The sequence below is a fragment of the Berghia stephanieae genome, chromosome 11 (assembly GCF_034508935.2).
Source record: "Berghia stephanieae isolate SIO BIC M18660-M18661 chromosome 11, UCSD_Bste_1.3, whole genome shotgun sequence".
NCBI classification, from domain to species: Eukaryota; Metazoa; Mollusca; class Gastropoda; order Nudibranchia; family Aeolidiidae; genus Berghia; species Berghia stephanieae.
The window spans coordinates 21,177,549-21,204,885 of NC_088370.1; the positions used below are offsets into that span (position 1 = coordinate 21,177,549).

The 27,337-nt window shown below is 36.7% G+C and overlaps 2 protein-coding genes across 3 annotated transcripts in view; one reads left to right on the forward strand and one right to left on the reverse strand.

Annotated features, from left to right (window-relative positions):
* LOC144956484 (NAD(P) transhydrogenase, mitochondrial-like) lies at positions 1 to 25,492 on the reverse strand. 2 transcript variants are annotated; one of them, XM_078887018.1, is made up of 21 exons: positions 25,365 to 25,492; positions 21,543 to 21,756; positions 20,722 to 20,901; positions 20,009 to 20,258; positions 18,767 to 18,954; positions 17,349 to 17,504; positions 16,769 to 16,973; positions 14,315 to 14,382; positions 13,769 to 13,937; positions 12,773 to 12,844; positions 12,276 to 12,412; positions 11,675 to 11,768; positions 10,501 to 10,680; positions 9,746 to 9,853; positions 6,668 to 6,913; positions 5,984 to 6,172; positions 5,243 to 5,394; positions 4,256 to 4,415; positions 3,354 to 3,458; positions 2,631 to 2,842; positions 1 to 1,975 (listed from the first exon to the last, which is right to left on the reverse strand). In XM_078887018.1, exons 2-21 carry the CDS (start codon positions 21,726 to 21,728, stop codon positions 1,826 to 1,828), a joined length of 3,207 nt encoding a protein of 1,068 aa, XP_078743144.1. In that variant the 5' UTR covers positions 21,729 to 21,756; positions 25,365 to 25,492; the 3' UTR covers positions 1 to 1,825. The 2 variants fall into 2 exon arrangements, with proteins under 2 accessions (XP_078743144.1, XP_078743145.1); XM_078887019.1 differs by lacking the exon at positions 25,365 to 25,492 and adding an exon at positions 25,011 to 25,230.
* Positions 25,457 to 27,337, forward strand: part of LOC144956486 (isocitrate dehydrogenase [NADP], mitochondrial-like) — a 36,536-nt gene continuing 34,655 nt past the window's right edge. The window contains exon 1 of the mRNA XM_078887021.1: positions 25,457 to 25,984. Coding sequence (XP_078743147.1) covers positions 25,879 to 25,984 — 106 coding nt within the window. The 5' untranslated portion in view covers positions 25,457 to 25,878. The remainder of the gene's footprint in view (positions 25,985 to 27,337) is intronic.

The window sequence follows — 27,337 nt, forward strand, 5'->3', positions numbered from 1 at the left end:
TTATTTTTAAATAATCTTTTATTTTACAGTAACAATACATTGACGGAGTGTCCATTAAAATAACATAGTACAGTGTAGGTACTATTCTAAAACAATATTCTTCTAAATCTTTTGCCTCTCAGATATAATACAAACGAAACCTTAATTCATTTTAAATAAATAGTCACATGAGTAACATCATTATGAGAGGCACAAGGAAATGCAGCTTGAAATACATCCAGCAATTTTGATTGACAATTACAAAGAGACAGAAAAAAAGTGAATAAAGCTCATTTCAATTAAGGTTATTAAGTGTGAGGGAAAAAAAACCCCAACCAGCTGAATGCTATTTTGGCAAAAATGAAATGTAAGTTAAGTATTGTAGAGGAAATAAAACAAATACTGTTAACTTAAATATTATTCCTTGGACTGTGGCTTAAAGCTGATCAGTGGTTTGGTGAACAAAGTATGAAAACAAAATTTAATCATTTTCAAAAAAATTAAGAAAACTCGATAAAAATAAATACAACAGTGAAGCTTCAGTTGTATTTCGTTTTTACATTATCTGCTTAAATAGACACTTTATTGAATATCAATGAAAAATTGAGCAGAATATTAAACTTTCAGCATATTCTGAAAAAAAAAAAAAACATCTTGAAAAAAAAATATGACACCGAATTATTTAAGTAAAACCCAGCCATCACAAAAAGTAAGTGAAAATTTAACCCAAAAATTATTTTTTTTCAAAATCAAATTTTAGGCAGCTGAAACGTCACACACACACAAAAAAAAAGTGATTTGAGTATAAGTATAACCGTCCAACAATCTGTCATGGAGGGCTGATATTTTCTGTATTTTTCAATCTGCAACTTTATTAGCTACGAATAATATAAAACAAAACCAATATACTTGTGTCAAGCTTGACTTTTATAAAAATTTTGGATTACATTTTGGTCAATCAAGTGAACGACGACCAAAAAAAGAAAAAGAAAAAAGAGAAAAACCAAGAAATACCTTATTCAACAACTTAGAAAAAAACGTTGGCAGGATACCCTAACCTAGACCTTTGCTATTCCACAACCATTCACTGATAAAAACCTGTTCAATGCTTCATATTCATATTATATAAAAACTTTATGATCACAGCAAATCTTTTCAACTTTTCAAAAATACTTTTTTTCATTGTAGTTCGAAGAAGAGAACATAGCAGGCGTTCATTCAAAGGATTTATTTTTTTTTACAAGAAACAGCGTTTGTGAATTGGAATGAAAACAATCTTTAAATATGTTTTGTCAACATACATAAATCAATAATCACAAAGCTCCACAAAAACTAACATCAATCTGTAAACACTGTTACTGAGGTGATAAATAAAGATTGTCAGTAGAAATATGAATCCTGAGTATCTTGGCTGTCAACTAGTTGATCCGATTCAATTTCAAAAAGCATCACTCAGACTAGCCTGGCTTTATTCAATGAATCACCCAATTTAAGGTGAAAACTACACATTACAATGGCTCAATGTAATATAATGCTCATCAACTTCACTAAAAAATAAATACAAAAATGCCCAATTCCTTGTAAACATTGTCTATCATAATAATGGCATCGTGCATCATATAAATACAAAAAAAAAAACCAAACACACACACATCCCCACACGCAAATATAAACAAACTTGCAATCAATATACCTGAGGCAACCTTAAACTTCATTTAAAAAGAATTGTGTGTCCAATTCATTTCATTTCAAGTCAATTCCATTTTTTCCCCCTATATAATAATCTACATTTTACAATAAGAGCCATCCTATCCTAATACACAACACACCCTGGTTTCATCCATCATTAAGACTCCATCCTCTGTTTGAGATTCATAAGAAGAGAGTCGCAAGTCTTCTTGGCATCACCCAGCAACATGGACGTATTTGGTTTGAAAAAGACGGGGTTATCGACAGCGGCGTAGCCCACACCCAGGGACCTCTTCATCACAATCGACTGGGGAAAAGGAATGAGAGTGACCATTTTAATATTGTCCACTTGAAAAGAAAGAAAAAAAAGCACAAAAGTAGCCATTAGCTGTTAGGAATAATATGGCATTTTTAGATCATTTCAGCGCCAGTACAAAGAAGCAAATCAAAGGACCAAGGCAGCACGACAAATGAACTCATTCTAAAAGTGAGAGAGTAAGAGGGAACATTTGAAAATTAAGGGATAGCCCTTTTGTTCTTAGAATCGCCAAGATTACTCTTGTACTTGAAATATAGAAGCATTAATACGATAGGTTTTCGTCATTAATTTCCATAGAAAACTATTCTATCTTTAATGTGAGAGCAAGATGTTCAATACATTTATGTCGATTTAGGTGCCCTAAAAATTGCATTTGTCTTTTTCTTATTGTACGATTTAGTAACCTTTTAGTTTCAGCTTGCTCTAATATTTCTTCATTAGTTTTCTTCTCTGTCCATGAGATTCTTAACATCCTTCTAAGAAACCACATTTCTGCTGCCTCCAGTTTCTTTCTAATGTCTTCTGTAATTGTCCAACTTTCTTCAAATTTAACTACAAAAATGATGTTATGTCACAGTTGTATACCAGAAAAAAGGAGGACGAACAGGGAAGACTAAGTGGTTAACATTTACGGCATAATTACCTGCTTGGCCAGCCATACACGTAGGACAGGCATGCCAGCAATAATGGAGTTGGGATCTTCCTCTGCAGCAGAGTTGACCGTGTCATTGGCTCCGATGATGAGGGCGAGGTCAGTCTCTGGGAAGTCGTCATTGAGCTCGTCCATCTCGAGGACAATGTCGTAGGGAACTCCAGCCTCGGCCAGGAGAACGTTCAACTGGCCAGGCATACGACCTGAGGAGGGAAAATGAAATATTTTATATCACGTCTTGAATGTTGTCAACCTCTCACTTAGACATGCCACCAGTACACCACACAGAGTTGCATGTTTTGTTTTGTTTTCTTTCTGCTGTAACAATCGACATTTCCAAGTAGCACTTGGTCAAAATTGCAAGACTTGCAGCTTTTACCAGATAAAATTAGGATACAACAGAAATTAAATTTCACCCTTGATTAACCCACTCAACCCTAACACCGACTACATCCGTAGTATACCCGGTTACTTTTACCCCATGCCCATTTATTACATTTTTATGAGACAAATTATAGGCATAGTATCAAAGCTAATGTTTTTAGTTTTTTACATGTTAAAAAGGTAGTTGAATAAAAGTATCTATGTACATGCTCGTTTTTAATACAATTTCTTCCAATTTTTTACAAATTTCAAAAAACTCTAGGATTGAGTGAGTTAAGACAACTACCAAGTTACACATAAAAATTGAAAGGAACAGAACAGAGAGCTTACCAGCAACAGGGTGGATTCCAAATCGTACATTCTTTCCCTTCTTGGTGAGAATATCCACCATCTCAGCAATCGGGTATTGGGCCTTTGCTACACACAGACCGTATCCTGTGAGAATCATTCAAAAAAATATTTGTAATAGACCTTGAATAAGTAATATATAAAAATTTGATCTAATTATGGGGGGCTACTTCTATTTATTTGGAGGGGGGGGGGGGGGGGTGTTACAGCACTTGCAGTAATATTACATGGGTGCTAGTACCAAAGCATCAAAATGTCTGCAGAAATTTTGGACCACTCAAAAGAGCCTGCAAACAAATTACAATTTCCAGAGATGCCAACTTAAAATTGTGCTCACAAGAATTTCAGACACCGTTCAATAGAATTTCATGAGAGAAAATCGTATCTATTTAGAACTGTAAGATAGGTAGACACAATGTCCAGTACCACCCCAAATCTCTGAAACCTCAAATGTTGGTGATGATGATGTGGTGGTGATGGTACTAGTGACTGTGGTGATGATGGTTGTAGTTGTAGTGGTGATGATGATTTGGTGCTGGTGGTTGTAGTAGTAGTAGTAATGATGAGGTTGTGGTCGTGGTGTTTGTAGTAGTAGTGTTAGATGCTGTTTGTTTGTTTTTAGGTGTTTAACAGCACTTTCGACACTATTTAAGTCATTTAAGCGCCCGTTTCTGGCTTTTATCAATTTTTATCAGCCTTGAGGGGCTCAATTGTGTTAATACTGTTGTAATAAAATTTTATAAAATTGTAATAGTTACATGTGTTAGAGAAAATGATGATGTGCAAAGACAGAAAACAACCTGGAAAACAGATATAGGGGGACAGAGCAAGTGTGACCTCATGCCCACTATGGGTGCTCAACTGACAGTGCAAAGAATACAGACCTGGCACAATGATGATGTTCTTGGCATCCTCAATGAGATCGACGGTTCCATCAACATCAATCTCGGTGTGCGTTCCTGTAATTTCCATAGGCTTGCCAGTGCCGGTGGAGCTGGTACCATAGCCACCCAAGATGACATTAGCGAGGGAACGATTCATGGCCTGGGTAAAAGAAGAGAAAAAATAATTTTAAAAAATAAAATAGATTAAGACATTAATTGGCATGCACATGTATTGATGAATGCAGAAATGCTGTGCGGCTATGTGATCTTGTGGTATGACACTCGTGTTCGGATTGGAAGGTCCTGAGTTCGAGCATTGCTCAGCGCATAGTTGAGTCCTTGGAAAAAACTCGCTCAAATTTTCACCGCACTCAGGTTAAAATGAGTACCTGGCCGTCAACAGCGTTGTCTCTGTCGGAAAAATGGTAATATCGCCTAACAGGCATCATGTCTCGTTCAACATGTTACGTGTTGCTGTTGGTCAGGGACCCTCTGTAAAGCACTTTGAGCACATTTAGTGGATATTGTGCTATATCAAAGCTCCAAATTGCCACTTTATAGACACAAAAATTTAGGGAAATCTGGGATATGAATGATGATGGATGGTTGAGAATGATTAGCTATACTTTTTTTTCCACCCTTAAACAATTTAAATGAGTTAAAATTGGAAATTTTTGTGAGACTGGGAATGAGAACAAATATCGGGATTTCCCGGAGAGTTGGCAGATTTTAGAATGCAGATGGACACCATCATTGTGCATAGCAACAAAAACATAAATTAAGAACTACAGATCTCCCTAAACCTCTGAGAAAAATATTTAAGAAAATAAATAATAAAAACAAAACATGTTAATCATCATCATCATCATTATTATTATTATTATTATTATTATTACCACTATCATTATTACAAAAACAATAATAATAATATATCAATCTTTTTTTTTTAATTTTATAATCATCTTACTAAACACATCAATAACTTACCTTGCACATGATGTATGAGAGGATGGCTCCAGATGAACCAATGAGGGCTCCGACGATGGTCATCAGGTTATTGTCCAACATGAATCCCTCAGCACACAGGGCCCAGCCAGAGTAGGAGTTGAGGACGGTGATCACGACAGGCATGTCGGCTCCTGAAAACGTGGAGACACAAAATAATCCAATGTGATTAACTGCCTCAAAATGATTTAATGTCGGGATGAATCAGTTACTCAAAAATTCAATTAAAAGGGTTACAGTACTTCTACATCATGCCAAAATCAGACTTGCTCACTATTACGAAAAAATATTTTTAAAATTGTAGAATTACAAAATTCTGGCTCCAATTTCAGAATTTCATGATCATCTCGAAGTCATGAAAACTTAATGAAAATGAAAGTTGGTGACACACTACATAATTTCAAGAATTTTGAAGTGGTAGTTGCTAAAAATTAAATTAAAGGGGTTACCCTCTATATCATGCCCAAGTCAGATTTGCCTAGTATTACGAGAATTTTTTTTGGTATAATTACAAAATTTTGGCTCCAATTTCAGAATTTCATGATCATCTCAAAGTCATAAAAACTTATTGAAAACGTAAGTTGATGACATGACTGTTAAAATAATGACATACAATGTTCCTAAAGTTTTCTCATTTTACGACTTTTAAGACTGGTGACAAAAATAGTAACTATAAGAAGGAAAGTACGAAAACTTATATAAATTTGGATGCAATGCCATTACCTCCAATAGCAGCAGTGAGGGTGACACCCATCAGACTGGAGAGGGCTGTCGTGGTGCCAAGCATGGCAAGACCAGTGGATGGAGTGTTGTCATACAGGAAGTAGCCCATGGCTCCGACATTGCTCAGGGCCATTGAGGCGTTGAGGATGTTACGGCCTGGCAGCAACAGGGGGTCTGATTTCAAAAGGCCTAAGGAAGAAAAATAAAGGACAAATTATTGTCTACCATTTTTAAAAAAATAAATTAAAAAAAGAACAACTACAGACCAGCCACAAACAATAACATAAAATATGTAAATTATTTTACAAATAAATCAAGACTTCCGAGGGGGGAAAATATGTATCCACCTAAAATGCATCAGTGCCCCCTATCTATAATTAACACCTCCTTCCACCTTTATCTCTGTTAAAAACTGGGTCAGATAAAAAGTGATGATTGAGTCAAATTTATTATGTTATATTTTTAGATTTATTCATTTAGATACATATGAGAATAAGGTGTTACAATACGATTTTAAACCAAAATCAGGAAGTCTTGAGTCAATAAAATTCCAGACATCAGCCAAAAATCATATAAAACCATCACTTCCAAATTGCTGAGAAAATCCCAAAACATCTATGCCAACTAAATCTGTATATGTGGAAAGTCTGTAGAGCTTGTGCTGGAAATCAGTTGGTAACCTACCTTGCAGTTTTCCAAAGGCGACCAGACTGCCGGTGAACGTGATGCCTCCGATGAAGGTACCCAGGAAGAGGAAAGTCTTGATGATGTTGGCAGCTGGGTCTGAGGCAAAGTGGGGTTGCTCCAACAGGAAATTGGAGAAGCAGGTAAGAACGGCGGCTGCCCCGACCAGACTGTGGAAGAGGGCAACCATCTGGGGCAGATCTGTCACCTCGATGCGCTTGGCCATCACTGAACCAATCAGACCACCTGACAAGAAGATGATAATGATAATAAAATCAGACCTGAAAATGAGCTCTACAAAAATTGGCTGAAATTTGTTTTTCGACAAACCGGAGACATAGAGTTTTAAGATAAATGAATGCGGTATGACAGGAAAGTGATTAAAGACAATGAGATTTAAAATGCCAAGTGTTGTTCATTAATGCAAGCGCTTTGACATGTGCTATGTGTAATGTCAATTGACTGAAAATTTAAGGGTCTATAAAATACCATCTGTACTGTAGTTGATCAAAATAAATTCAATAAATTAAAAGGATAAACAGCATGCCTGCTAAAGGAAAACACACACACACACACACACATACAAAATAAAATAAAAAACTATGACAGAAAACTAGAAAATATATATCGGAAATACAGAATTTAGAAAAAAAATCTGTGATTGATCTGATATGGGATACTTTAAGTCAGATTTTGGAATAAATGTATTTCTTTTTCTTTGTTTTCTCTTGACTAAACCAATTAAAATAACAAAACACCAAACCATTGCTGAATAAAAAGACAATTAGCAATAACTTTTTATTAAGGGGAGGGGCGACACCTGAAATATCGATTTTTGGGTCAAAATATAAAATTTCAGTTTTTTATTTATTATCAAAGAACAATCCTTTTTTCACATATTTTCAGCACTGATATGGTGATTTGGATAATATAAAGTTTGTAAATCGTCTTTCATAGCCATGGAAGTCGACATGAAAATACCAAACTTTTCAATTTTTTGTGAGAATTCAACTGAAAATAATAGGACTGAAAAGCATTATAATCCATATCGATGTTGTAATTTTTGATATCGATAGTTTAGTCTACTCTTTGCCCGTCTAGTTGACACGGTTTCAGTCTCAAAAATATCAGAATATGGGCAGGGGAGGAGTTTAGAAACTGTGAGTCGTGAACGAAGATTGTGTGTCAAACAGCTGATAAGAGGTCAAGTTGTCAGGTAAATACAACGTGATCACGAATGGTGCGATCTGATTGGCTGACCTTGTTCTCGACCTCTGACTCCGCGCCAGGGATTGGATGTTGAGTCAGGGTGAAAGTTCGCCTCTCTTACTATTATATTTTACTACGATTTGTTTACATTTCGATTGATCAGTTGTTTTATCAAATTTTGACACGTATTCACGTTAATTATCTCTAAATATTTCCAATTTTTACTGGATTATTATAACTATACCTAAAGTGACAAAAAAATCCAAACGTTGGCTACAGTTATTTGCTACAAAAGCCAAGAAAGCAAGAAAGTTATGATGGCTCGTGGTTGACCCGTGACCACAAATCTTTGATTGGAATTTGGTGTGTGATAGTAAGTAGTATTATGATAAAGCGATTCCAAGCAATGCCACAGCGGAAAGAAATGAAATGGGCTATTCTTGCTGGTCTTTACCACGGTTATTACACCAATGACTTCCCTCAACATAGGTATTGTCCTCCTGAACCGGACTCCAGATGCTTTTATAAAAAATATATTGCTGCCCATGTGTAAACTGTTGACACAAGCAGCGTGTAAATACACTTTTGAATTTTGATTTAATTCATGAGCACTTGAAGCCTGTATATGCTTTGTTGAAGTGTTGTGAGATGAAGACAACACAAAATCCAAACGAAAGGTTTCATAATTCTGTTTGGTCAAGATGCCATAAAACATACTTCCATTCCCTAAAAAAAAGTTGAGTTTGGTGCAGAGTATAATTTTGGTCCAACAGAAATAACATCCCTGAAAGTGTCTTTGGGCATCGGTGGACTGAGAGAACACTCCCAGATGTTGAGTCAGCAAGCAGAATCAAAAAGACTTGACCAGAGCATGAGGGTTGCTCAACACAAAGAGAAAAAAAAAGACGCAAAATGAAAGCTCAGACCCGTGAAAAAGCCCAGAGGGAGGCAGAAAAAGAACACGGGGGACCCTCATACGGTGCTGATATGTTTTGAGCTGGTTGTACCGTTTTGTCTTATTATTTTCGTTCATTGTCATCTTTGATCTCGTTTTTCTCAAAATGACATTTTTTAACACTATTTTTTATCTTATTTTGTCATTTATCAATCAATTTGTTTAAAATTTTGCATGTCTAGAGCTATAGTGATTATCTAAAATCATACAGAAGGAATTTTAAATATCTTTATTATTTTTTGAAATATTGACATTTTTATGTCAAAAAACATGATTTTTATCATACCGAAAAAATATTATTTTTAAAAATTTGTAAATAAAAATCTATTTAAAATATTTAAAAAATGCTCTGTATTTTTTTTAACAATATACAAATATACAACCATGCCAAATTTCAAGAAAATTCAATGGAAACTTATTGAGAAAGTAACTTTTTAAAATAGCACCCAGAGAAGAGAAAAATCCAAGATGGCGGCCGTCACCATGGCAACCGGACACGCCCACCGAAATAAATCACATGGTTCGAATCCATTGGTCATAGGCAATGTCCCAATATAAAAAGATATTGGATATAATCATTATTCTTGAAAATAGTTTCAGGTGTCGCCCCTCCCCTTAAGAAGAGTGTTCAGTTTAAAAAATCAGAGACTGGAAGGAAAGACTGATCTCAATATATAAAAAAAAAAAATTAAAAAAATAAATCAGTATGCAATGTCTCACTCATAGTAGGTCTATAACATTGCCCTGATGAATCAAGTAAAAACTGGTAGTTACACAATTCAAAGTCAATGAAACATGTCAAGCATTCAAAATAATGGTTCAGTGAGTACAGAGTACAACACACTGTCCTCAATAAAATGGGAACAACAAATTTTGCTTCAAATCAACATCTTTAAATTTTCATGAAGACTTACCAGATCCCATGCAGGCAGCCATTTGTGTGAAGGTTTCTGGGGTGGGTTTGAGAAGACCCAGAGTGGCAGCAATACCTGACGACACTCCCATGATACCCAATGCATTACCTGGATGAGAAAATGAACGAAAAGAATGACACATGACGGGAACCAAAATTCATTTTTAACACAAAAAAAAGTACAATGAGATTTTTAGAATAAACTTTTGACTCAAAGGTTCTTTCCTAGCCTTATCTGAATGTTATAAAAGACAGACCCATTCACCTTTAATTTCAAAAATTAGTAATCACAAGCCTAAAAAGCAGTGGTCACTGTAACTAAATAAACTAACAATTAGTCATCAGGATTAAATCATGGGGGAGGGGGAAGAGGATGAGGTCGTCCATGCTCAGTTGGTAGAACATTTGCCTCAGAATTAGACTTTCTCGAACTACCACCCCCCTCCCAACCACCTTGCAGTTATTTAGGAGCTGGGTCTCTTGGAACTGGAAGAAAATACTTTGCAATAGACTAGCATCCGTCCTATCCAAAAGGCAGCAAGCATTTGTTTAACATCTGTTTAAAGCTACAAAAAATGAGATAAACTGTTTGACATATATCACTGTGGGACTACAAAAAAAAAATGTTTTGAAATGAAAGCTAAATCTTGCCAAAATACTTCAAAATAACTGAAGTCTTTTTGTAGTAAAACTTTACGAATAAGGCCTGTTTGTCCAAAACATAACACCCCTATTGAGACAAAGCTTCCTGCTTACCAACTCTGCTGGTGGTCTGTGATGAAAGGCCAGTCAGGGCACCGACACAGCATAAGGAGGCGGCCAGGTAAGCCATCTGATGGATGTCTGGGTAGGCACCAGAGGCAGCACAGTACCCATAGCCACCAAGGAAGGCAGCGCCGGGGATGCCGTAGAGGTAGGTGTACTCTGGGGGATCGGCTAAAGGTGAAATACAAGAAGAATGTTATTTGGACAAAGATGAGGTTCGTATTTTTTTATAAAATTGTGCTTTTATAGAGCACAATATCTACTAAACATGCCCAAAGCATTTTACAAAGGGTTGCTGGCCAACAGCAATACATAACATCGATGACCAGACATGACGCATAGTAGGCGATATTACAGTTTTTCCAGAGAAAACACTGTTAACCACCAGGTACTTATTCTACACCCGGTACGATGAGAGAATATGAGTAAAGAGCCTTTTCCAAGAACTCAACTATGCCCTATTAGTGTGGGGCTCGAACCCAGGCCCTTCCGATTCAAAGGTAAGTGCCATACCACTTGACCATGAATATACACATATATATATATATATATATATATATATATATATATATATATATATATACCTTATCGGAGAATTTCGAGAAATTATACCGAGAACATTGGGGATGTCAAATGAATGTTGATAGGGAGGATTAAGCTACGAATCTTGTTGTGTTAGATATTAAATAATTTGAAACAGGTTATATATACCGAAAATTGTCAAATTAAAATGAACGGCATTTATATAACTTTGAAAAACCGTATCTATGCATGAAAGTTTCATAGACATTTTAAGGTCTTTTAAAGCCTATTAGCTCGCTAAAAAGAAACGAAAAAAAAAGGATGTCAGATAATTTTTAAAAATTTTGTCTGACACTGTACCACTCGATTCAAGTGTGAAGGAGTAGCTAGCTATAGGCAGTGATGAATATTCTAAGAAGTTAGTATAAAAGGATGTCTTAACAGGTAATTTGTACTATATGAAATGTAAATAACATGGCAATAAATGAAAATTGTGAAGCACATTAGACATGGCAAATCTGATTAAATGCGCTACATAAATGTTCATATCTATTTATTTATCTCACAATATTCAACTTTTCGGGTTGCAATCTTGAACTTAAGCACATTTTCCAATTTTTCATCCGCACATTATGTGACTTACTTGGTCGCTTGAACATGTCCAACATTCTCTTCGTGACCACAAATCCACCACCGATGTTGATGGAGGAGATGAAGGCAGCCAGGGCGGCTAAGGTCTGGGAGAAAAATGATGAAAAATATAAATATTTTTTAAAAATGATGGGTGTTTATTGTATGTGTCAGTAACCATAAAACACATTGCCTCTAGCGTGGGTTCGCGACTGTACACAATTGCTGTGATGAGATTGCGACCCGGATAGATCGTCATAACATAGTTGTATGACACCATTAGAAGCTGCTGCTACCATCTTCTAAGGAACAGTCATACATTTATGCCCATTAGTCATCAAACCACATTATATCACTAAATTTAGCAAAATCAACCCGAACTTAAAAAGACCTCATTTTTCTCTCGGGCTATTTCGGAATGGTAAAAATGTGTCACAAATGTTTTTGTGTAATAAAATCATCAAAGATAGCTCAACAAGCTTTCATAGCCCAGTTTGCAGACCTTTAAAGGAAAATTTTGGAATTTTACAGTAATTAAAACACAATGTGAGACATGTCTCTCTAATCTAAAGGGGAGTTGGTAACTACGATTGACCAATCAGTCAGCAACCAACCTGCAAGGTGTTAGTGGGGTAGTAGCCACCTCCCATCAGCAGAAGACCTCCAGCAGCAGTGATACCCGAGATGGCGTTGGTCACAGACATCAGGGGTGAATGCAATGCTGGTGTCACTCCCCAAACAGTGTGGTAACCTGGTGAGAATGGTGAAGAATTAAGAAATAAATATCAGGCATTGCCAATTTGAACAATCGCAAGTTGAAGAGCAGCACGGGTGATTTTTGTTGTTGCTGTAACTACTAAATTTAACACAGCCCATGTGTTGAATAGAATACAGGAGCAAGGTTAAGTCCATGATGCATCATATCAGGACATACAAGATACGGACGCCCTTTCAACACAGGCACAGTCTGTCAGACACTGTATCACTCGACTCAAGTGTGAGAGGAATATAATTTCTTGGTACAATGAAATGAAAAGAAGAATTTCGCCCTCACAAATGTTATCATAGTCTTTCACAATAACAATTTTTAGTAGCTTTAAGAAATACTCACCAACAATACCAGCGAGACCAAACACATTGACCATGGATGTGAAGGAAGAGTTAGGGGAGATTACTCCTAGTCCTGAAAACAAACAAAATTATGGACATATATATAGTAGCAAGTTAGGAATATACAAATAATAATAATAATAATAATGAAATTTATTTATATTGCGCCCACTCCTCTATACAATAAAGCTCTAGGCGCATAACAATAACTTCAATCCATTCAAATTTCTCTCTCTCTCTCTCTCTCTCTCTCTCTCTCTCTCTCTCATACAGAGTACAATGAGACCGACCAGAAGACAAAAAAAACCCCACTAATTGAATGCAGGCTTGCCAACCTCAACCACTTAAATAATTATCATATTTTCCCCAATATTTAGGTCCATTTTCTCATATTTTCCCCATAATGACAAGTATTTTCAACACCAGCTACTATCCAAATTCCAAATTTAATATTCATGGAACATATAAAGACTTTATCGAGCTGGTGGAAGGAGGTGAAATATTTTGATTCCTTTGGCAATCATATATCAAGTTCACTTCAATCCAAGCTGGTGACGATATTTAATAACAGAATGTAACGCATCCACTTTTATTATCCCCCTCCTCTTAGGAATTTCTTATTCATGGATAATTCTCTATCAAAGTGACCACCAACTTTGCCACCAAACACATAAAGACATATCAGATGTGTTAGGTAATGGAATGGGAAAGGGGTAAAGGAGTGCAATTAACTTTCCTACTACTTAGCTCCCTCTTGGCAATCAATTTTTTTTTAAATCAGCTCTTTAACCCCCCTCCTCCCCCTTCTTCTTACCATTATCATCATTTTTGAAATTTAGAATTTTAGAGACAATGGCAGAATAGTAGAAAAGGAAGAGTGAAAATAGGAATGATTCCTCCAAAAGCGGAAGGGTTGACAGGTATGCTTATTTATATACTCTAAATTTTTTTCCTTTTTCAAACTTCAAGCAGCAAGGTTTGCAATTCATTAACTCACCAATGGTAGTGCTGAGACCGGCTGTATACATGAGAGAATCCTTCATGGTTACAGCAAAATAGTTAGGAGGGGGTGGAGGTTCCTTCACAACTGGGGCAGCAGCCGCTGCGGCCGGAGCAGGGGCAGCTGGGTCAACCTTGGGAGCTGGTGGTGGCCACATCATCTGACCCTGGGAAAGGGATGTACGAAACAGTTGTTAAAAAACATGTTACCTTGAAAATAATATCACTTAAAAATTATGTTACTTTATTGAGAATTGCCATATTCATGCACACCACTTGGTGATCATGAAATCATCATTAGTTATGGGTGATTCTAAAAATAATAATGCATCTATGTATGAGTTATATTGTACATTAGTACGGCACCGATAAGGTGCTATGCTACATCAGCATAAAAGTGTCACGGTCACAGGGAATCCACATATAGGGACCAAGCATGTCTGTTCCTGGCTAGAGTCACAATAATAATAATATTTAATAATCATATTGCACCATACCTGCTTGGGTGCTTTGTATTTTCTGACCAGAGGACAAAATTACTTACATCTTTTAAAATGATGGATCCTCTCACAACCTCATCTTCTAAGTTGACATTGTAATGATCCTTCTCGCCTGGTACAAGAAAAATAAATAAATTATTAAATAAACTTTCTTCAGATATTCACATTTTCTCCTATAATCAAGAAAAGAAACGAGAGCAAAAGTAATAACAATGATAAAGTTAAGGGATCCTCCTCTAAATTAAATTTAAAAATTAAAATTAAAACACAGAGACGCCAACTTTAAATTTGGCTCACAGGAGTTTCAGACACCACTCGTAGGAATTTCAATGCCGAAAGAGGAATTTCCGCACACAAGAAAAAGGAATTGGAATGGAATTTGGCATTGTGTTTACATATCGTATAGTTCTAAATAGATAACTGATTAGAATTATATTATGATACATAACCACATTGCCAAATACAATCCCAAAGTTTCCTTATTTCAAATGAAGTAAAGCGCCAAAACCTAAGGGTAGAGATTGTAGTACTGGTGGTAATGTGGTGTTGGTGGTTGTAGTAATAGTAGTAGCGATGATGAAGAGGTGATAGTGGTTGTTGTTGTAGTAGTAGTGGTAGTGATGATGATATGGTGGTAGTTGAAGTAGTAGTTGTAGTGATGATGATGTGGTGGTGGTGGTATAGTGGTTGTAGTAGTTGTGGTCGTGATGATAATGATGTGGTGGTGGTTGTAGTAGTGGTGGTAGCGTTGTTGATGGTGGTTGTCGTACAAATGGTAGTGATGATATTGTGGTAGTGGTGGTTGTAGTAGTAGTCGTGGTAGTGATGATAATGTGGTGGTGGTGGTGGTTGTAGTAGTAGTAGTAGTGGTAATGATGATGTGGTGGTGGTGGTTGTAGTAGTAGTGGTAGTGATGATGCGGTGGTGGTGGTTGTAGTAGTAGTGCTTGTGATGATGATGTGGTGTTGATGGTTGTAGTAGTGGTAGTGATGATGATGATGTAGTGGTGGTTGTTGTAGTAGTTGTAGTGATGATGATGTGGTTGTAGTAGTAGTTGTAGTGATGAGGATGTGGTGGTGATGGTGATAGTAGTAGTAGTGGTACTGATGATGATGTGGTGGTGGTGGTTGTAGTAGCAGTGGTGGTGGTGGTAGTGATGAAGATGAAGTGGTAGTGGTGCTTGTAGTAGTAGTGGTAGTGATGATGTGGTGGTGGTGGTTGTAGTAGTAGTAGTGATAGTGATGATGTGGTGGTGGTTGTAGTAGTAGTGGTAGTTGATGTGTGTTGGTGGTGGTGAGTTGCTGATGATGTGTGGTAGTTGTAGTAGTGTATGATGATGGTGGTGGGTGGTTGTAGTAGTATGTAGTGATGATGTGGTGGTGGTGGTTGTAGTAGTAGTGCAGTGATGATGGTGGTGGTGGTTGTAGTAGTAAGTGGTAATGATGATGTGTGGTGGTGGTTGTAGTATAGTAGTGAGATTGATGCGTGTTGAGTAGTGGTAGTGAGGTAGTGGTGTGTGTGTAGTAGTGGTATGATGATGTGGTGGTGTTGTGGATGTGGTAGAGTGGTTTGTGATAGATGATGTGGTGGTGGTTGTAGTAGTAATGTATGATGACGATGTATGGTTTGGTGGTGGTTGTAGTAGTATGATGAGATGGTGGTAGGGGGTTGCAGTAGTAGATGATGAGATTGGTGTGGTGGTTGTAGTATAGTGATGGTGTGTGTGGTATGTGTAGTAGTGGTAGTGATGATGATGTGGTGGTGGTGTGTGATGGTAGTAGTAGTGTGTGGTATGATGATGATGTGGTGGTGGTGGTGTGTGTAGTTGTGGTAGTGAGTGGGGTGTATGTGGTGGTGGGGTGTGCAGTAGTAATGGTAGTGATGATGGTTGTAATACTAGTGGCAGTGATGATGATGGGGGTGGTTGGAGGGGGGGGGGGGGGAGGTATCCTTGGAACAAATTGACCTCACCGGAATTTGACGGAAATTGCCCGGAGCCCGGAATATTTTGCTCCAGACCGGAGTTTTTTCCGGTGAAACCGGAGTTTTGGCATCACTGAAAACATAATCCACTCCTTACAAAGAAAAAAAGCTATCGAAGATATAGAAGCCATCAATGACTTCTCTTGCTGAAGTAAAAAAGATGAGATGTGTCAACAGCAAGGCTTTATTCCAAGAAAATATATTGCTGTGAACTCAAAAGGAATATGTCCTAAACATTTCATTACTCATAGGTTTAGTCCAATAACCTGTTTAGCCGTCAATGAACTATCTAAAAAAATAAATAAATAAATAAAAACTTTTAAAAAATAAAAAATTAAGCAAGGGGGAAGGAAAGGGGATTTTTTGAAGACCCTTTAAAAAGAGTGATATTCCTGAGTGGAAATATTTTTTAAAGGAGTTGGCAGCACTGAAGATGGTACATCGCAGCTGAAACCTTGTGTTAGTGAGATTAAATAAACACAACAGGAACCATTTGAGACAAACCAACTCCTTACCGAAAGAAAGCAAAAGCTTGCTGATGTTGTTGGCATACAGGGTGGAAGACTGGGTGGGCAGACGTGAGGGAAGATCAGTGTAGCCGATGTGGACAACGTCGTTGTAAACGTACAGCTCCCCTGGTTTGGTTGTCTCAATGTTGCCACCAGCCTCAGCGGCAAGATCAACAATGACAGATCCGGGCTTCATACTCTCAACCATTTCCTGAAGAAGAATCACACAAAGGATTAATTAATTTATAGTTTACATCTTCCAACGATGGTAATTTGCCAGTATCTTGACAAAATATCTATCAAAAGTCAAATTCATGTAAATATTTGCATTTTATTCGAAAAATTGCTTACCAAAATACTCAATCCCACAATGACTGAGAAGCATAATACAGGAGCAAAATATTTGTTAAGAGAGAAAAAAATAGTTGTCATTATGACTTCACTAAACACTTTGCCCTCACCTAGATTCAAAGTCTTAAGCATATGTGTGTGTTCTTTAAAAAAAACTTTCCTTTTCAACAAGTCTCATTGAATAAAAGATTGTTTAAACGAGTAAAGCAAGCATAAGAAGGATCACATATTTTACCTTAGAAATGAGTTTAGGGGCAGGCTTTCCTGGGATCAAAGCCGTGGAGACAAGGATATCAATCTCCTTGCACTGTTTGGCAAACAAAGCCATTTCTGCAGCAATGAATTCTGGGGACATCTCTTTGGCGTAGCCACCTGTTCCTTCACCAGATTCCTATCAAACACGAACACAGGAAGTAAAGGACTCGATTATTCAAAACTACAACACGTGATATTAATAGGAACATCCTAAATTTGAAAAAATTAAACACAACACGCAGACCTGCCAACCCTTCAAAATCTGAAAGTGGAATCAACATGTCAGAAAATAGGAATTCAAGTCAATAAAATTGGAATTTGCCACCAACGCATAAAGGCAATATTCTGGCAAGGCTGGCAAAATTATCACACGTTTTAGGTAATGGAATGGGAAGGGGGAAGGGAGTGCAATTAATTTTCCTACCACCCTTTAAGCAATTTATATGATTTTTTTTTTTCACCCCACCCCCTCCCTAATCATTATTTTTGAAAAACGGAATTTTAGACATTGGCAGAACGGCAGATGGGAAGAGTGAAAAGAGGAATGATTCCGTCAAATGCAGAGGAGTTGGTAGGTATGTACACAGGGAGAACTCCGCCAAAAGCAGAGGGGTTGGCAGTTATGTATACAGGTATAATTCCGCCAAAAACAGAGGGGTTGGCAGTTATGTATACAGCTACCAGTATCTTAAGTCATAGCATACCTCCCCAACCTTAATACGTGCCCTGTAAATAATGGACCTACAAAGATATTTGCTACCCTCATATTAATGGGATCTAGAAGCTCATCTGTTGAAAGCTTGACTTGACTAATACAAATTGATCTGGGAACATGAACTTAATTGGATTTTTATTCTCTGGATAACCTCCGCCTTCATCATTCCTTTCCAAAATATTATGCATTGTGAACAGTTCAGATACCGACTAAACCTCGTACCATATTCAGTAAATGAGCAATGGTAATATTCATTCTTGAAACACTATACTGTCCACAAAATACAATATTAAACAACAAAATATCTTCCTTATTCACACAGGATTAATGTAATATTATTGTCCGAATAAGAGTTATATCCTCTTTTCACTGATATGCTAGCAAAAAAAACAAAATTAAATTAAAACCATAAAAAAACACAAAACAAAAATCCTCTTCTATCACATAACATTGGAATAAATGAGGAGAGGTTTAAATTCGTCAAACGGACTTTACAAAACGTATGCAGATTAGACTAACCTAAACAAATGAATTACAAAAAGATATAAAAATACAAAAATTCCCTTTATTTATCCCCAAGGAGAATTTTTTGTCTATAGGATCTATTCCAAGAAAATATATTTACCACGGTGGACACAATCAACATACACTAAACAACAAATTATAGAGAACACATAACACACCTTAACATTGACTTCCAAGAACTCTGCCCCGAAAGACTCCACCTGTTCCCTGACAGCAGCTCGAGTATCGAACCCCCTGACAATGGCACCCATGTTCTTTGCTGTACCGATGGCAGACAGACCCGCTACTCCCCCTCCAATTACCAGTACCTTAGCTGGGGGCACTTTTCCTGCTGCTGTGATCTGACCTATAAAGATAATAAATAAAAGAAAAAATAAAGCAAAACTTACAAAAATCTTGATTATAATCTCAATTATTGAAAGCTCTGAAATAGCATAAGAGAATAACAATGAAAATCAAAGAGCACAATTTATTTTCCGTAATCCAAATTTAACCACCTGCATTTCAATTATATTCTCCTTTCCCAATACAATGAAACAACTAAAAATCAGTCTTGCTTTGCTGCAGATTATGTAATAAACAGTCCAGAAGTACTCAAATAATACAATATAAAACGTGTATATAAATTTGCAGGCTGAATAGAGATTAAAAAGCATTTAACGGATGGATTTAGCTTTGACAAGACCCACCCCCTTCCAACCAGACACATGCGTATAGCTTACAGAAACATGCACACGGCAAAAATTAAACAGTACACAATTGCAGACAGCATAAAATAACTCAGTCATTCATTGACCCCACAAATTGGAGACAACATATAATAATACTGCATTCATTGACCCCCCCCCCCTCCCCATTAAAATAGAAAATTATCTGACACCACCTGCATCCACTTTGTGAAGAGACTAATAGACAACATATAATAATACTGCATTCATTGACCAACCTCCCCCCCCCCCCCTCCCCCCTTTAAAATAGAATAATATCTGACATCATCTGCACGCACTTTGTGAAGAGACTAATCAGACACACAAAATGTGTATTAATTGACCAGAGAGGATGATAACGAAATAGACCATACCTTACACTTTTTAAACATTTCTTTTTCTCCATTTTGGGTATATTATCTGGTATTTCTCTATTTTATAACAGAATCCTTACCAAAATAAGGAAAACGATACTGATCAGCCATATTCACTCTGATGAGGAATCGCAGAATGATTCAGTGAAAAGCAGAAGGGTAGGAGCCTCTGCAGACTACAAATTGTGTAGTAAAAAAAAAGAAATATATAAAAGGGTAGGTGGAGGCTAAAGACCAAATTTTCTACCTAAGAAATTACTTTTATCAAACCCACATAAAATTTAATCATAAATGAGAGATCCAAAAGTTTTCAACAAACCTGTGAAAAACCTGCCAAAGTTGTTGGCAGACTCGATAATAGCCTTGTAACCAGCAATGTTGGCCATGGAGCTGAGAGCGTCGAAGACTTGAGCCCTGGATATACGAGGAACGCAATCCATGGCAAAAACTGTCAATTCCTTCTTTGCCAGCTGGTCCAGTAGTTCCTTGTTTTGAGCAGGGTAGACGAAGGACAAGAGAGTTCCATTCTGGCGAAAATTGGCCACCTCTTCTTGCAGTGGGGCTCTCACCTGGAGTGGGAAAATAGTAGGCAGCAAAAAATTACAATTTGACATTTGTGCTGAGACTGAACAAAAAATATATATAATTATATTATAGTTTGGTGGAAAAATCAGAAATTGCAACGGGAAAGAAACAAACAGAAAATATGTATAAATTCAAAATGCATAACATTCATCGATGCTTAGTAAATCTGTATATGTGACAGATCTGCTCGAGTGTAATTATCAATCAAAATCAATAGGGTATACCTGGGTAACTTTGCCACAACCCTCAACCCCCAAGAAATTACGACTGGTAGACATTTATCCCTTCACCCATATCGCCACCCCCTTTTAACATTACAAAACAATGTTATAATTATAATCAGCTAGCTGACTCTCCTAATACATCTTCAAGACTAAAAAAAAAACAAAAGAAAGAAAACAAAAATTGAGTATTTATAGGCTTGTGGTTGATACGAAAAACAATCACCTTGAGAATAATATCAGACTGGTATACACTGTTCTTGTTCTGGACAGAGGCACCTGCCGCAGCATAATCGTCATTGAGAAATTTGGCCTGCGTTCCAGCATTTTCCTCAATGTTGACAGAGAACCCTTTCTTGATGAGGGTCTGGACAGCAGATGGGACTAAAGCAACACGACGCTCATTCTGGGAATAAAATTATTGGAAGATGTGAATCAAGAACATAAATACAATCAGCATGACACTGATTAACCCTCTATAAATTTTATTTTTTTTCATCAACAAAAACAAAGTAGGGTCATGGATTTTATCCCAGTTTCCATATAGGGACAGGAGCAAGTGTTTGCCACCCTTTCAGTAAAATGTCACTTGATTGCAAGGCAGATTCCACTAGACCAAGCAGAAGTAGGTACATAATCATTGTTGGGCGGACATGGAAATCAGAAAAAAAAATATCTAGGAACAATACTATTCTCACTGTTATGAATATGAGATGAGTGCTCTTCCAACTGATCTATCAGGACGATTGCTCCCTATGAATAAATAAATAATTCCCTTTATTCATCCATACGGGGAAATTTTTCTTTAGGGTCTATTCCAAGGGAATACTGGAATAACCTAGGTGTCAGCTGCAGTGCAGCGCCGCAAAGTGTGCTAAGACTAAGTGACTTGCTCAAGGCCACATAACGCCGCAGGTAGTCAGACTCGGTACCTTTTGGGTACGAAGCAAAGACCATACTGCTGAGCCACGCTGTCCCAAGCTAGAGTTACTGACATAATCCAATTCTGTTGTCACATATTATTATATAAATAAAAAAACAACTTACTGTAAAGATTTCTTTGGGAACACCGACAGACAACTTCTGATATGGAATGCCAGCGATGGTGTCTCCCTCAGCCTTCTGACAAACTTGACCCACAGCAGTACGCAGTCCCCTGCTGCAACGTGCACTAAGTTTGCAGACGTGACTGCCAATGTCGGCCATGACAGCCGCCTTGTTGACCCTCAGCATGGTGAAGCTAGGGCGTCACCCAACTATTCTGTAACCGTGAAAATAAATATATAGATTTAATATGTACATGGGTGCTAACACCAAAGTATCCAAAAGCCTGCAGAAATTTCAGACCACTCAAAAAAAGCCTGAACACAAATTAATAATAATAATAATAATAATAATAATAATAATAATAATAATAATAATAATAATAATAATAGATCTTTATTGTCCATAAATTATTACAATTTTTAAATGCATATTTACTAACAAATGAACGCTTGCTTACGTGAGGATATGTAAATGAAAAAAAAAACAACAAAGAATCATACCGGTCTGACAAAAAGCGGGAGATCTTGTACCCAAGCATTTGAATGTTAAAGAGGTTAACAAATTAAAAAAGACCTTAAGTGGCTCGAAAAAAAATAAATCCAATTACACCACAGTCGGGGATTGTGAAAATTGGTCAGAAGGCTAAAAATGCGGGAAAACAGGCAACAAACAGCATAAGAGGTTAGAATATCTAGGAAAAGAATAAATACTAGACAATCCAATTGAGATGAAAGGTAAAAATCCTTTCAAATTGTTTAATGGCTTGCAATTTTATCTACTTTGGTAAAAAGTCCAAACTAGCTCAATATTATTCTTATTGAAATCAGCATCATGATATTATAGAGGGCACCCCACCACAATCATAATGACATCAATTTTATAAAAACCATAGGATAAGAAGAAAAGTTATGAGTATTCAAAGGCAGTAAAAATGTAGTCCTATTCGCCTGTGTGACGTGAAAATCTCACATTGGGGGGCTGTAACCTGTCAAGTTTCCATTTCTCTCTCAATTGACTTTGACTCGACTGTTTAAATTAAATTTTTCATCATCATCACACAGATCAGATCCTGTTTGTCTTGTAATCAATTCATTGAAAAATATTATTCTTTTACAATGATTTTCACCTATCAAAATTTAAAGAATATTTATAGTCTAAATAAAATTTATGACTAATCAACTGTGTGCAAAGCTATGATGTCAATACAAAATAAAACAAAGTTAATTAGTCCAAATTCATGTAACGTGGTGTTTTTATGCACCTCCGTTATGCATGCGCATTCCACCCAATTTCATCAGCGATGCTGTGTCTGTATTTGGACATGGAAAAAGTTATATCTGTAGGGACGTCTTTGCAAATAAATCTTTAAAAATAAAAATAATAAGTACCATTTTGGACATTAAAAACAAAAGTTTATTGAGAAAACATCATTTTTGTTGTTATAGTTACTGGACATAAATTTTAAACTTTTAATTAATCTATTATTATTATTATTATTATTAATCATATTAAAAGAAAAAAAACCAACATCAGTACCATTCAATGTAGTATCGACGTGCATTTATATTTAAACGTTGATTGTTATAATTTTATAATACTTTATCATTATCATCAGTGCATTCGTTTACTGTGTCTTTGTCTTTTTATTGTTTTTTTTTTTAAAAACTATGTATCATGTTTTTTTTTAAAATTCGATTTTAATATTCTAAAATTATTTGTTTATTTGAGATCAGTATTTGGGTGCCATGTTTCTTTTTACCTTCGATTTTTAAAATTAGTGTCATTATTCTTTAATTTATTATCATTGTATAAACGTACATCGGTAATCACTAAGCAGTGTGCTAAACTACAATCTAAAACTATTTAAACCTCACAGACGTATACGGGTCTATTCCCAGAAAATAAGATGAGAAGCCTCTGTTTTTCTGTGGGTCTTTTTCTACACCGCACATTTACACCATCAATGGCAGTGCATAAAAATGGTGTTTTAATTAACTGTATTAATATTTATTGTTATAATTTAATTTGTACTTCCTTACAATAAAAGGGTTATTCTATTTCCTGTCCCATCATTGTTTATGTTTATACACCTTATCTACGCCATTCACACTACACACTACACGTCCTTAGTGCCTTATTCGTCATATTTTGTTAATAAAGGGGAAACCAAAAACGTCCACAGTATGACTTCATCTAATAAATAGAGACTTACAATTCAATAATTATCATTATTTTTTCCTTCAAGCTTCAAGCAGCAACAATTTCATTAATTAACCAGCATCGCCAATGGAGGTGTATAAAAACGGTGCGTTTTTTTGCACTGGAAACAGAGGTGCATAATAATAATAATAATAATAATGAAATTTATTTATATTGCGCCCACTCCTCTATACAATAAAGCTCTAGGCGCATAACAATAACTTCAATCCATTCAAATTTCTCTCACCCTCTCACTCCCAGTCTCTCTCTCTCACACACACACAAACCTTCCATCATCCAACTATTTAACATATTTAAAAAATAAAGTAATATATATACATATCCTGTGATCATCATCTGCTCAAATAAAATAACTAATAAATTAAGAATTCTCGAAATAAATAAGATCATCGAGATAAGCAAGGGCGCTTCCGTGAAAACATTTAAAACACATGACTCCAACCTTAAAGAGCACCCTGGCCCTAATGGGAAGCTAGTGTAAAGACAAAAGCATTGGAGTCGTGTGTTCTCTCATAAAGCCGGTGCGTTTTTGTACACCTCCAACGGAGGTGCATAAAAACACCACCTTATGTAATGCCTTGGACAATACTATCACTATCCTAAGTAGGGAAGGTTTGGAAGTGTCAACTGCCAGTGCCAGCATCTTGACAATGGGCAAATCTCCAACTACCGTTGGTAGCATTGGTAGTTGATGAACTGTCAACTACTAGTACCAATGACTCACGCTCACCAATTGACACTTCCTTATTAAAAGCATTACCAAAAAAAAAATAAAAAAATCTGTGAGCCAAAGGAATAATTATTGCATTTTTTATGTCAAAATAATATGCATCTTGGGATATGGGGGGCGTCCTGGGATCCAGCTTCTACAGTTCATGATTAGGGCCAGAATTAACTCTACTCTAAGGCAAGATGACAAAGCCTGGGACTGATTTGAGTCAGTCAACAACACTCATGTAGTTGAGGTGGGTTCGAGTTCGAACGCATTGTCCATAGCCTTAGACTTAGCGACTTGGTTAGTGTCTAGATTGTACTACACTACACAGGCACAGGCAGGCGGCAGTGGCACTTCAAGTGGTTGACTTGGCCCAAGTGTAGTTACAATGTCAGCTAGCCAGTCTGCCTTGTACTACTACAGACTACTGTTACTGTTGCGGTCCTCCTATAGTATTAGTCTAGTATATCTAGAGTCATTGTTAAATCATAGTGTCGTAATCGTAGTATTCTAGTAGACCATAACCCGGTTACCGTGACTTTTGTACTCCTCTCTCAACAAGTCTCTTTGAGTTTGAGTAAAAGAAACTTTATTTTCTCAATGGTTGCAATTGAATATCCCGATAAAATGCAATGGGTCGAATTAAGTCCGAAATAGATCTACGAATAAAATGTCAATATGTTGCGTTGCAGTGAAATCCTTGTGACTCAACGTGTCGTTCAGTCTTATGTGAGTGGGAACCGTTCATTGTGTGGTAGATCGGGCATGTCCGACTCTGACCTTTCCAACTCTTCCCCCACTCAGTGAGAATATAAAACGAAGCAAAACAATTCAAAGTCTTAGATCTATATCAATTATATAATTACATAATTTTTGTGAGTACTTACGAATCAGACACAAATTTACAGCATATAAATGCTAAATTGTGCACAAGCAAGCCGGGCGGCTTTAAATTGTATGTGTGTTATTTACAACTTAGCACACACTGCGAATGGCCGCCACTCGCCAGGGAAACCTAGGCCAATCATGGCCGCGTCCATGTGTCACATGGGTAGGATTTTGAGGTTTGGGCGAGTCTAATACATATATTTGGGGAGGTTAGTTAACCTTCAAAATATATTTTTGAAAATATGAGTAAATTAAAAATTCATATTTATGCAATTGTACATAAAAGATTTACTCAATGTACAGGTTCGATAGATAAGTGTAGACTTTGTCTGTAATATTGTTGCCGATTGATATCTATTAGGTCTTATACCCCTATAGCACACTGCACTCTAGTGTGTTTCGAAACTAGGTTGGAGGTGTGTGTGAGAAAACGTGTAGGACGGTCTTCCTTTTTGTGCTCTCTTTTGGATCCACACTGTTTCTCTCTGTACCATTCTCATCAAATTCTCAACCATGGCTAAATCTCTTGCATCAGTGGCTAAATTTTGTGCAAGAATCGGTACCAACGTACAAAATGTTGCCGCACCTACAGCTTTCAATGCAACACAATCAAGAGATTGTGAGTATTTTAATTATATTTATGATAATAAATATGTGACCATACACCAGTCTGTCAAGACTTACGCTCACCCCGCTTACTCAGTGACCCTTCGTAAATTTTCATTGTTAATATGGACAGCATTTTGCGTTAATTTGAGAGCATTTCCATTACAACAATGAGCCCATAACGATTTGGATTATTTGACGTTGCAATGTACAAATTATATTCCAAACCCCCAACTGGGGATGTAGAAGTAGGAGCTTTCGGAGGGCCTCCCCTATCAGCCTATCATTATCATTTTCTTTGAGACTCGTCGGACTCTTTTTATTTTTTATATACCTATCTAGCCTAGATAGGACTATTTAGACAAAATTTGGCTGCAACACAAAACATCTAGATAGCCCATAAAACCGGTAAAATTACTCCGCTCGGCAGGGACCACACGACAGTACCAACGCTTATACTTATACTTATGTCTTTTATTATGCAATCTGCAGTCACCACTGGAACAATTGTGTTTTCATGTTCATCATCCATCGTGGATTGTGCTCTTGAGCACGTTGCCGGTTAGCTGTCTCCACGAATCACGATCCTCTGCAGTGCTCATGAAATCTGTGTTGCCAAGTGTTGCTTTTAAAATCATATTTGGCCATTCTTAGGTTATTTAAATAAGTCATTCTTTGTCTTCCTCTAGCTCTCTCTCCTTCGATCATCCCAGATGTTACCAACTTTTCTATTCCGTCTCTTCTCCACACATGTCCCAGAAACCGTAACTTCCTCTTTCTGATGGTATTGGGTATCGATCAATATTCTTCCCTTTCTCACCTTCTCCAACACTTCCTCATTCGTATACCTGTCTTTCCATGATAGCCTCAACATTCTTCTATATACCCATATCTCAAATGCATTTGACATGTGGGTTGTCATGTTAATGTTTGGTTAAAAGCTGTGCTTATTCCCAACCGGTGTTAGAGAAAATACAATTTGCGCATTCCCAAACTGTGTTGGTATTTAACCCAAGAAGTGACGAGGTTGAACGGGATATGAGCGTAACTCAGCTCATGAACGATCTCCAATTGAAACCGCTACATGAAAGACGTTCCATCAACAGACTCCTCATAATCCACAAAGCGCAAAACCGAAAACTCGATATTCCACCCAGCCATTTGAATCGGAACATCAAAACAAGAAACTCAGCATTTTATTTTGAAATCACCCACTCAAGAGCAGACCATCATCTTTACTCTTTCTTCCTCTCCACCATCCGACTTTGGATAAACAACTTACCCTTTTTTGTTTGTTTGTTTGTTGCTTTAGGTCTCTTCCAACACAATTGAGGTCATATGAGAGACCGGTGAAACAAAAAAACAA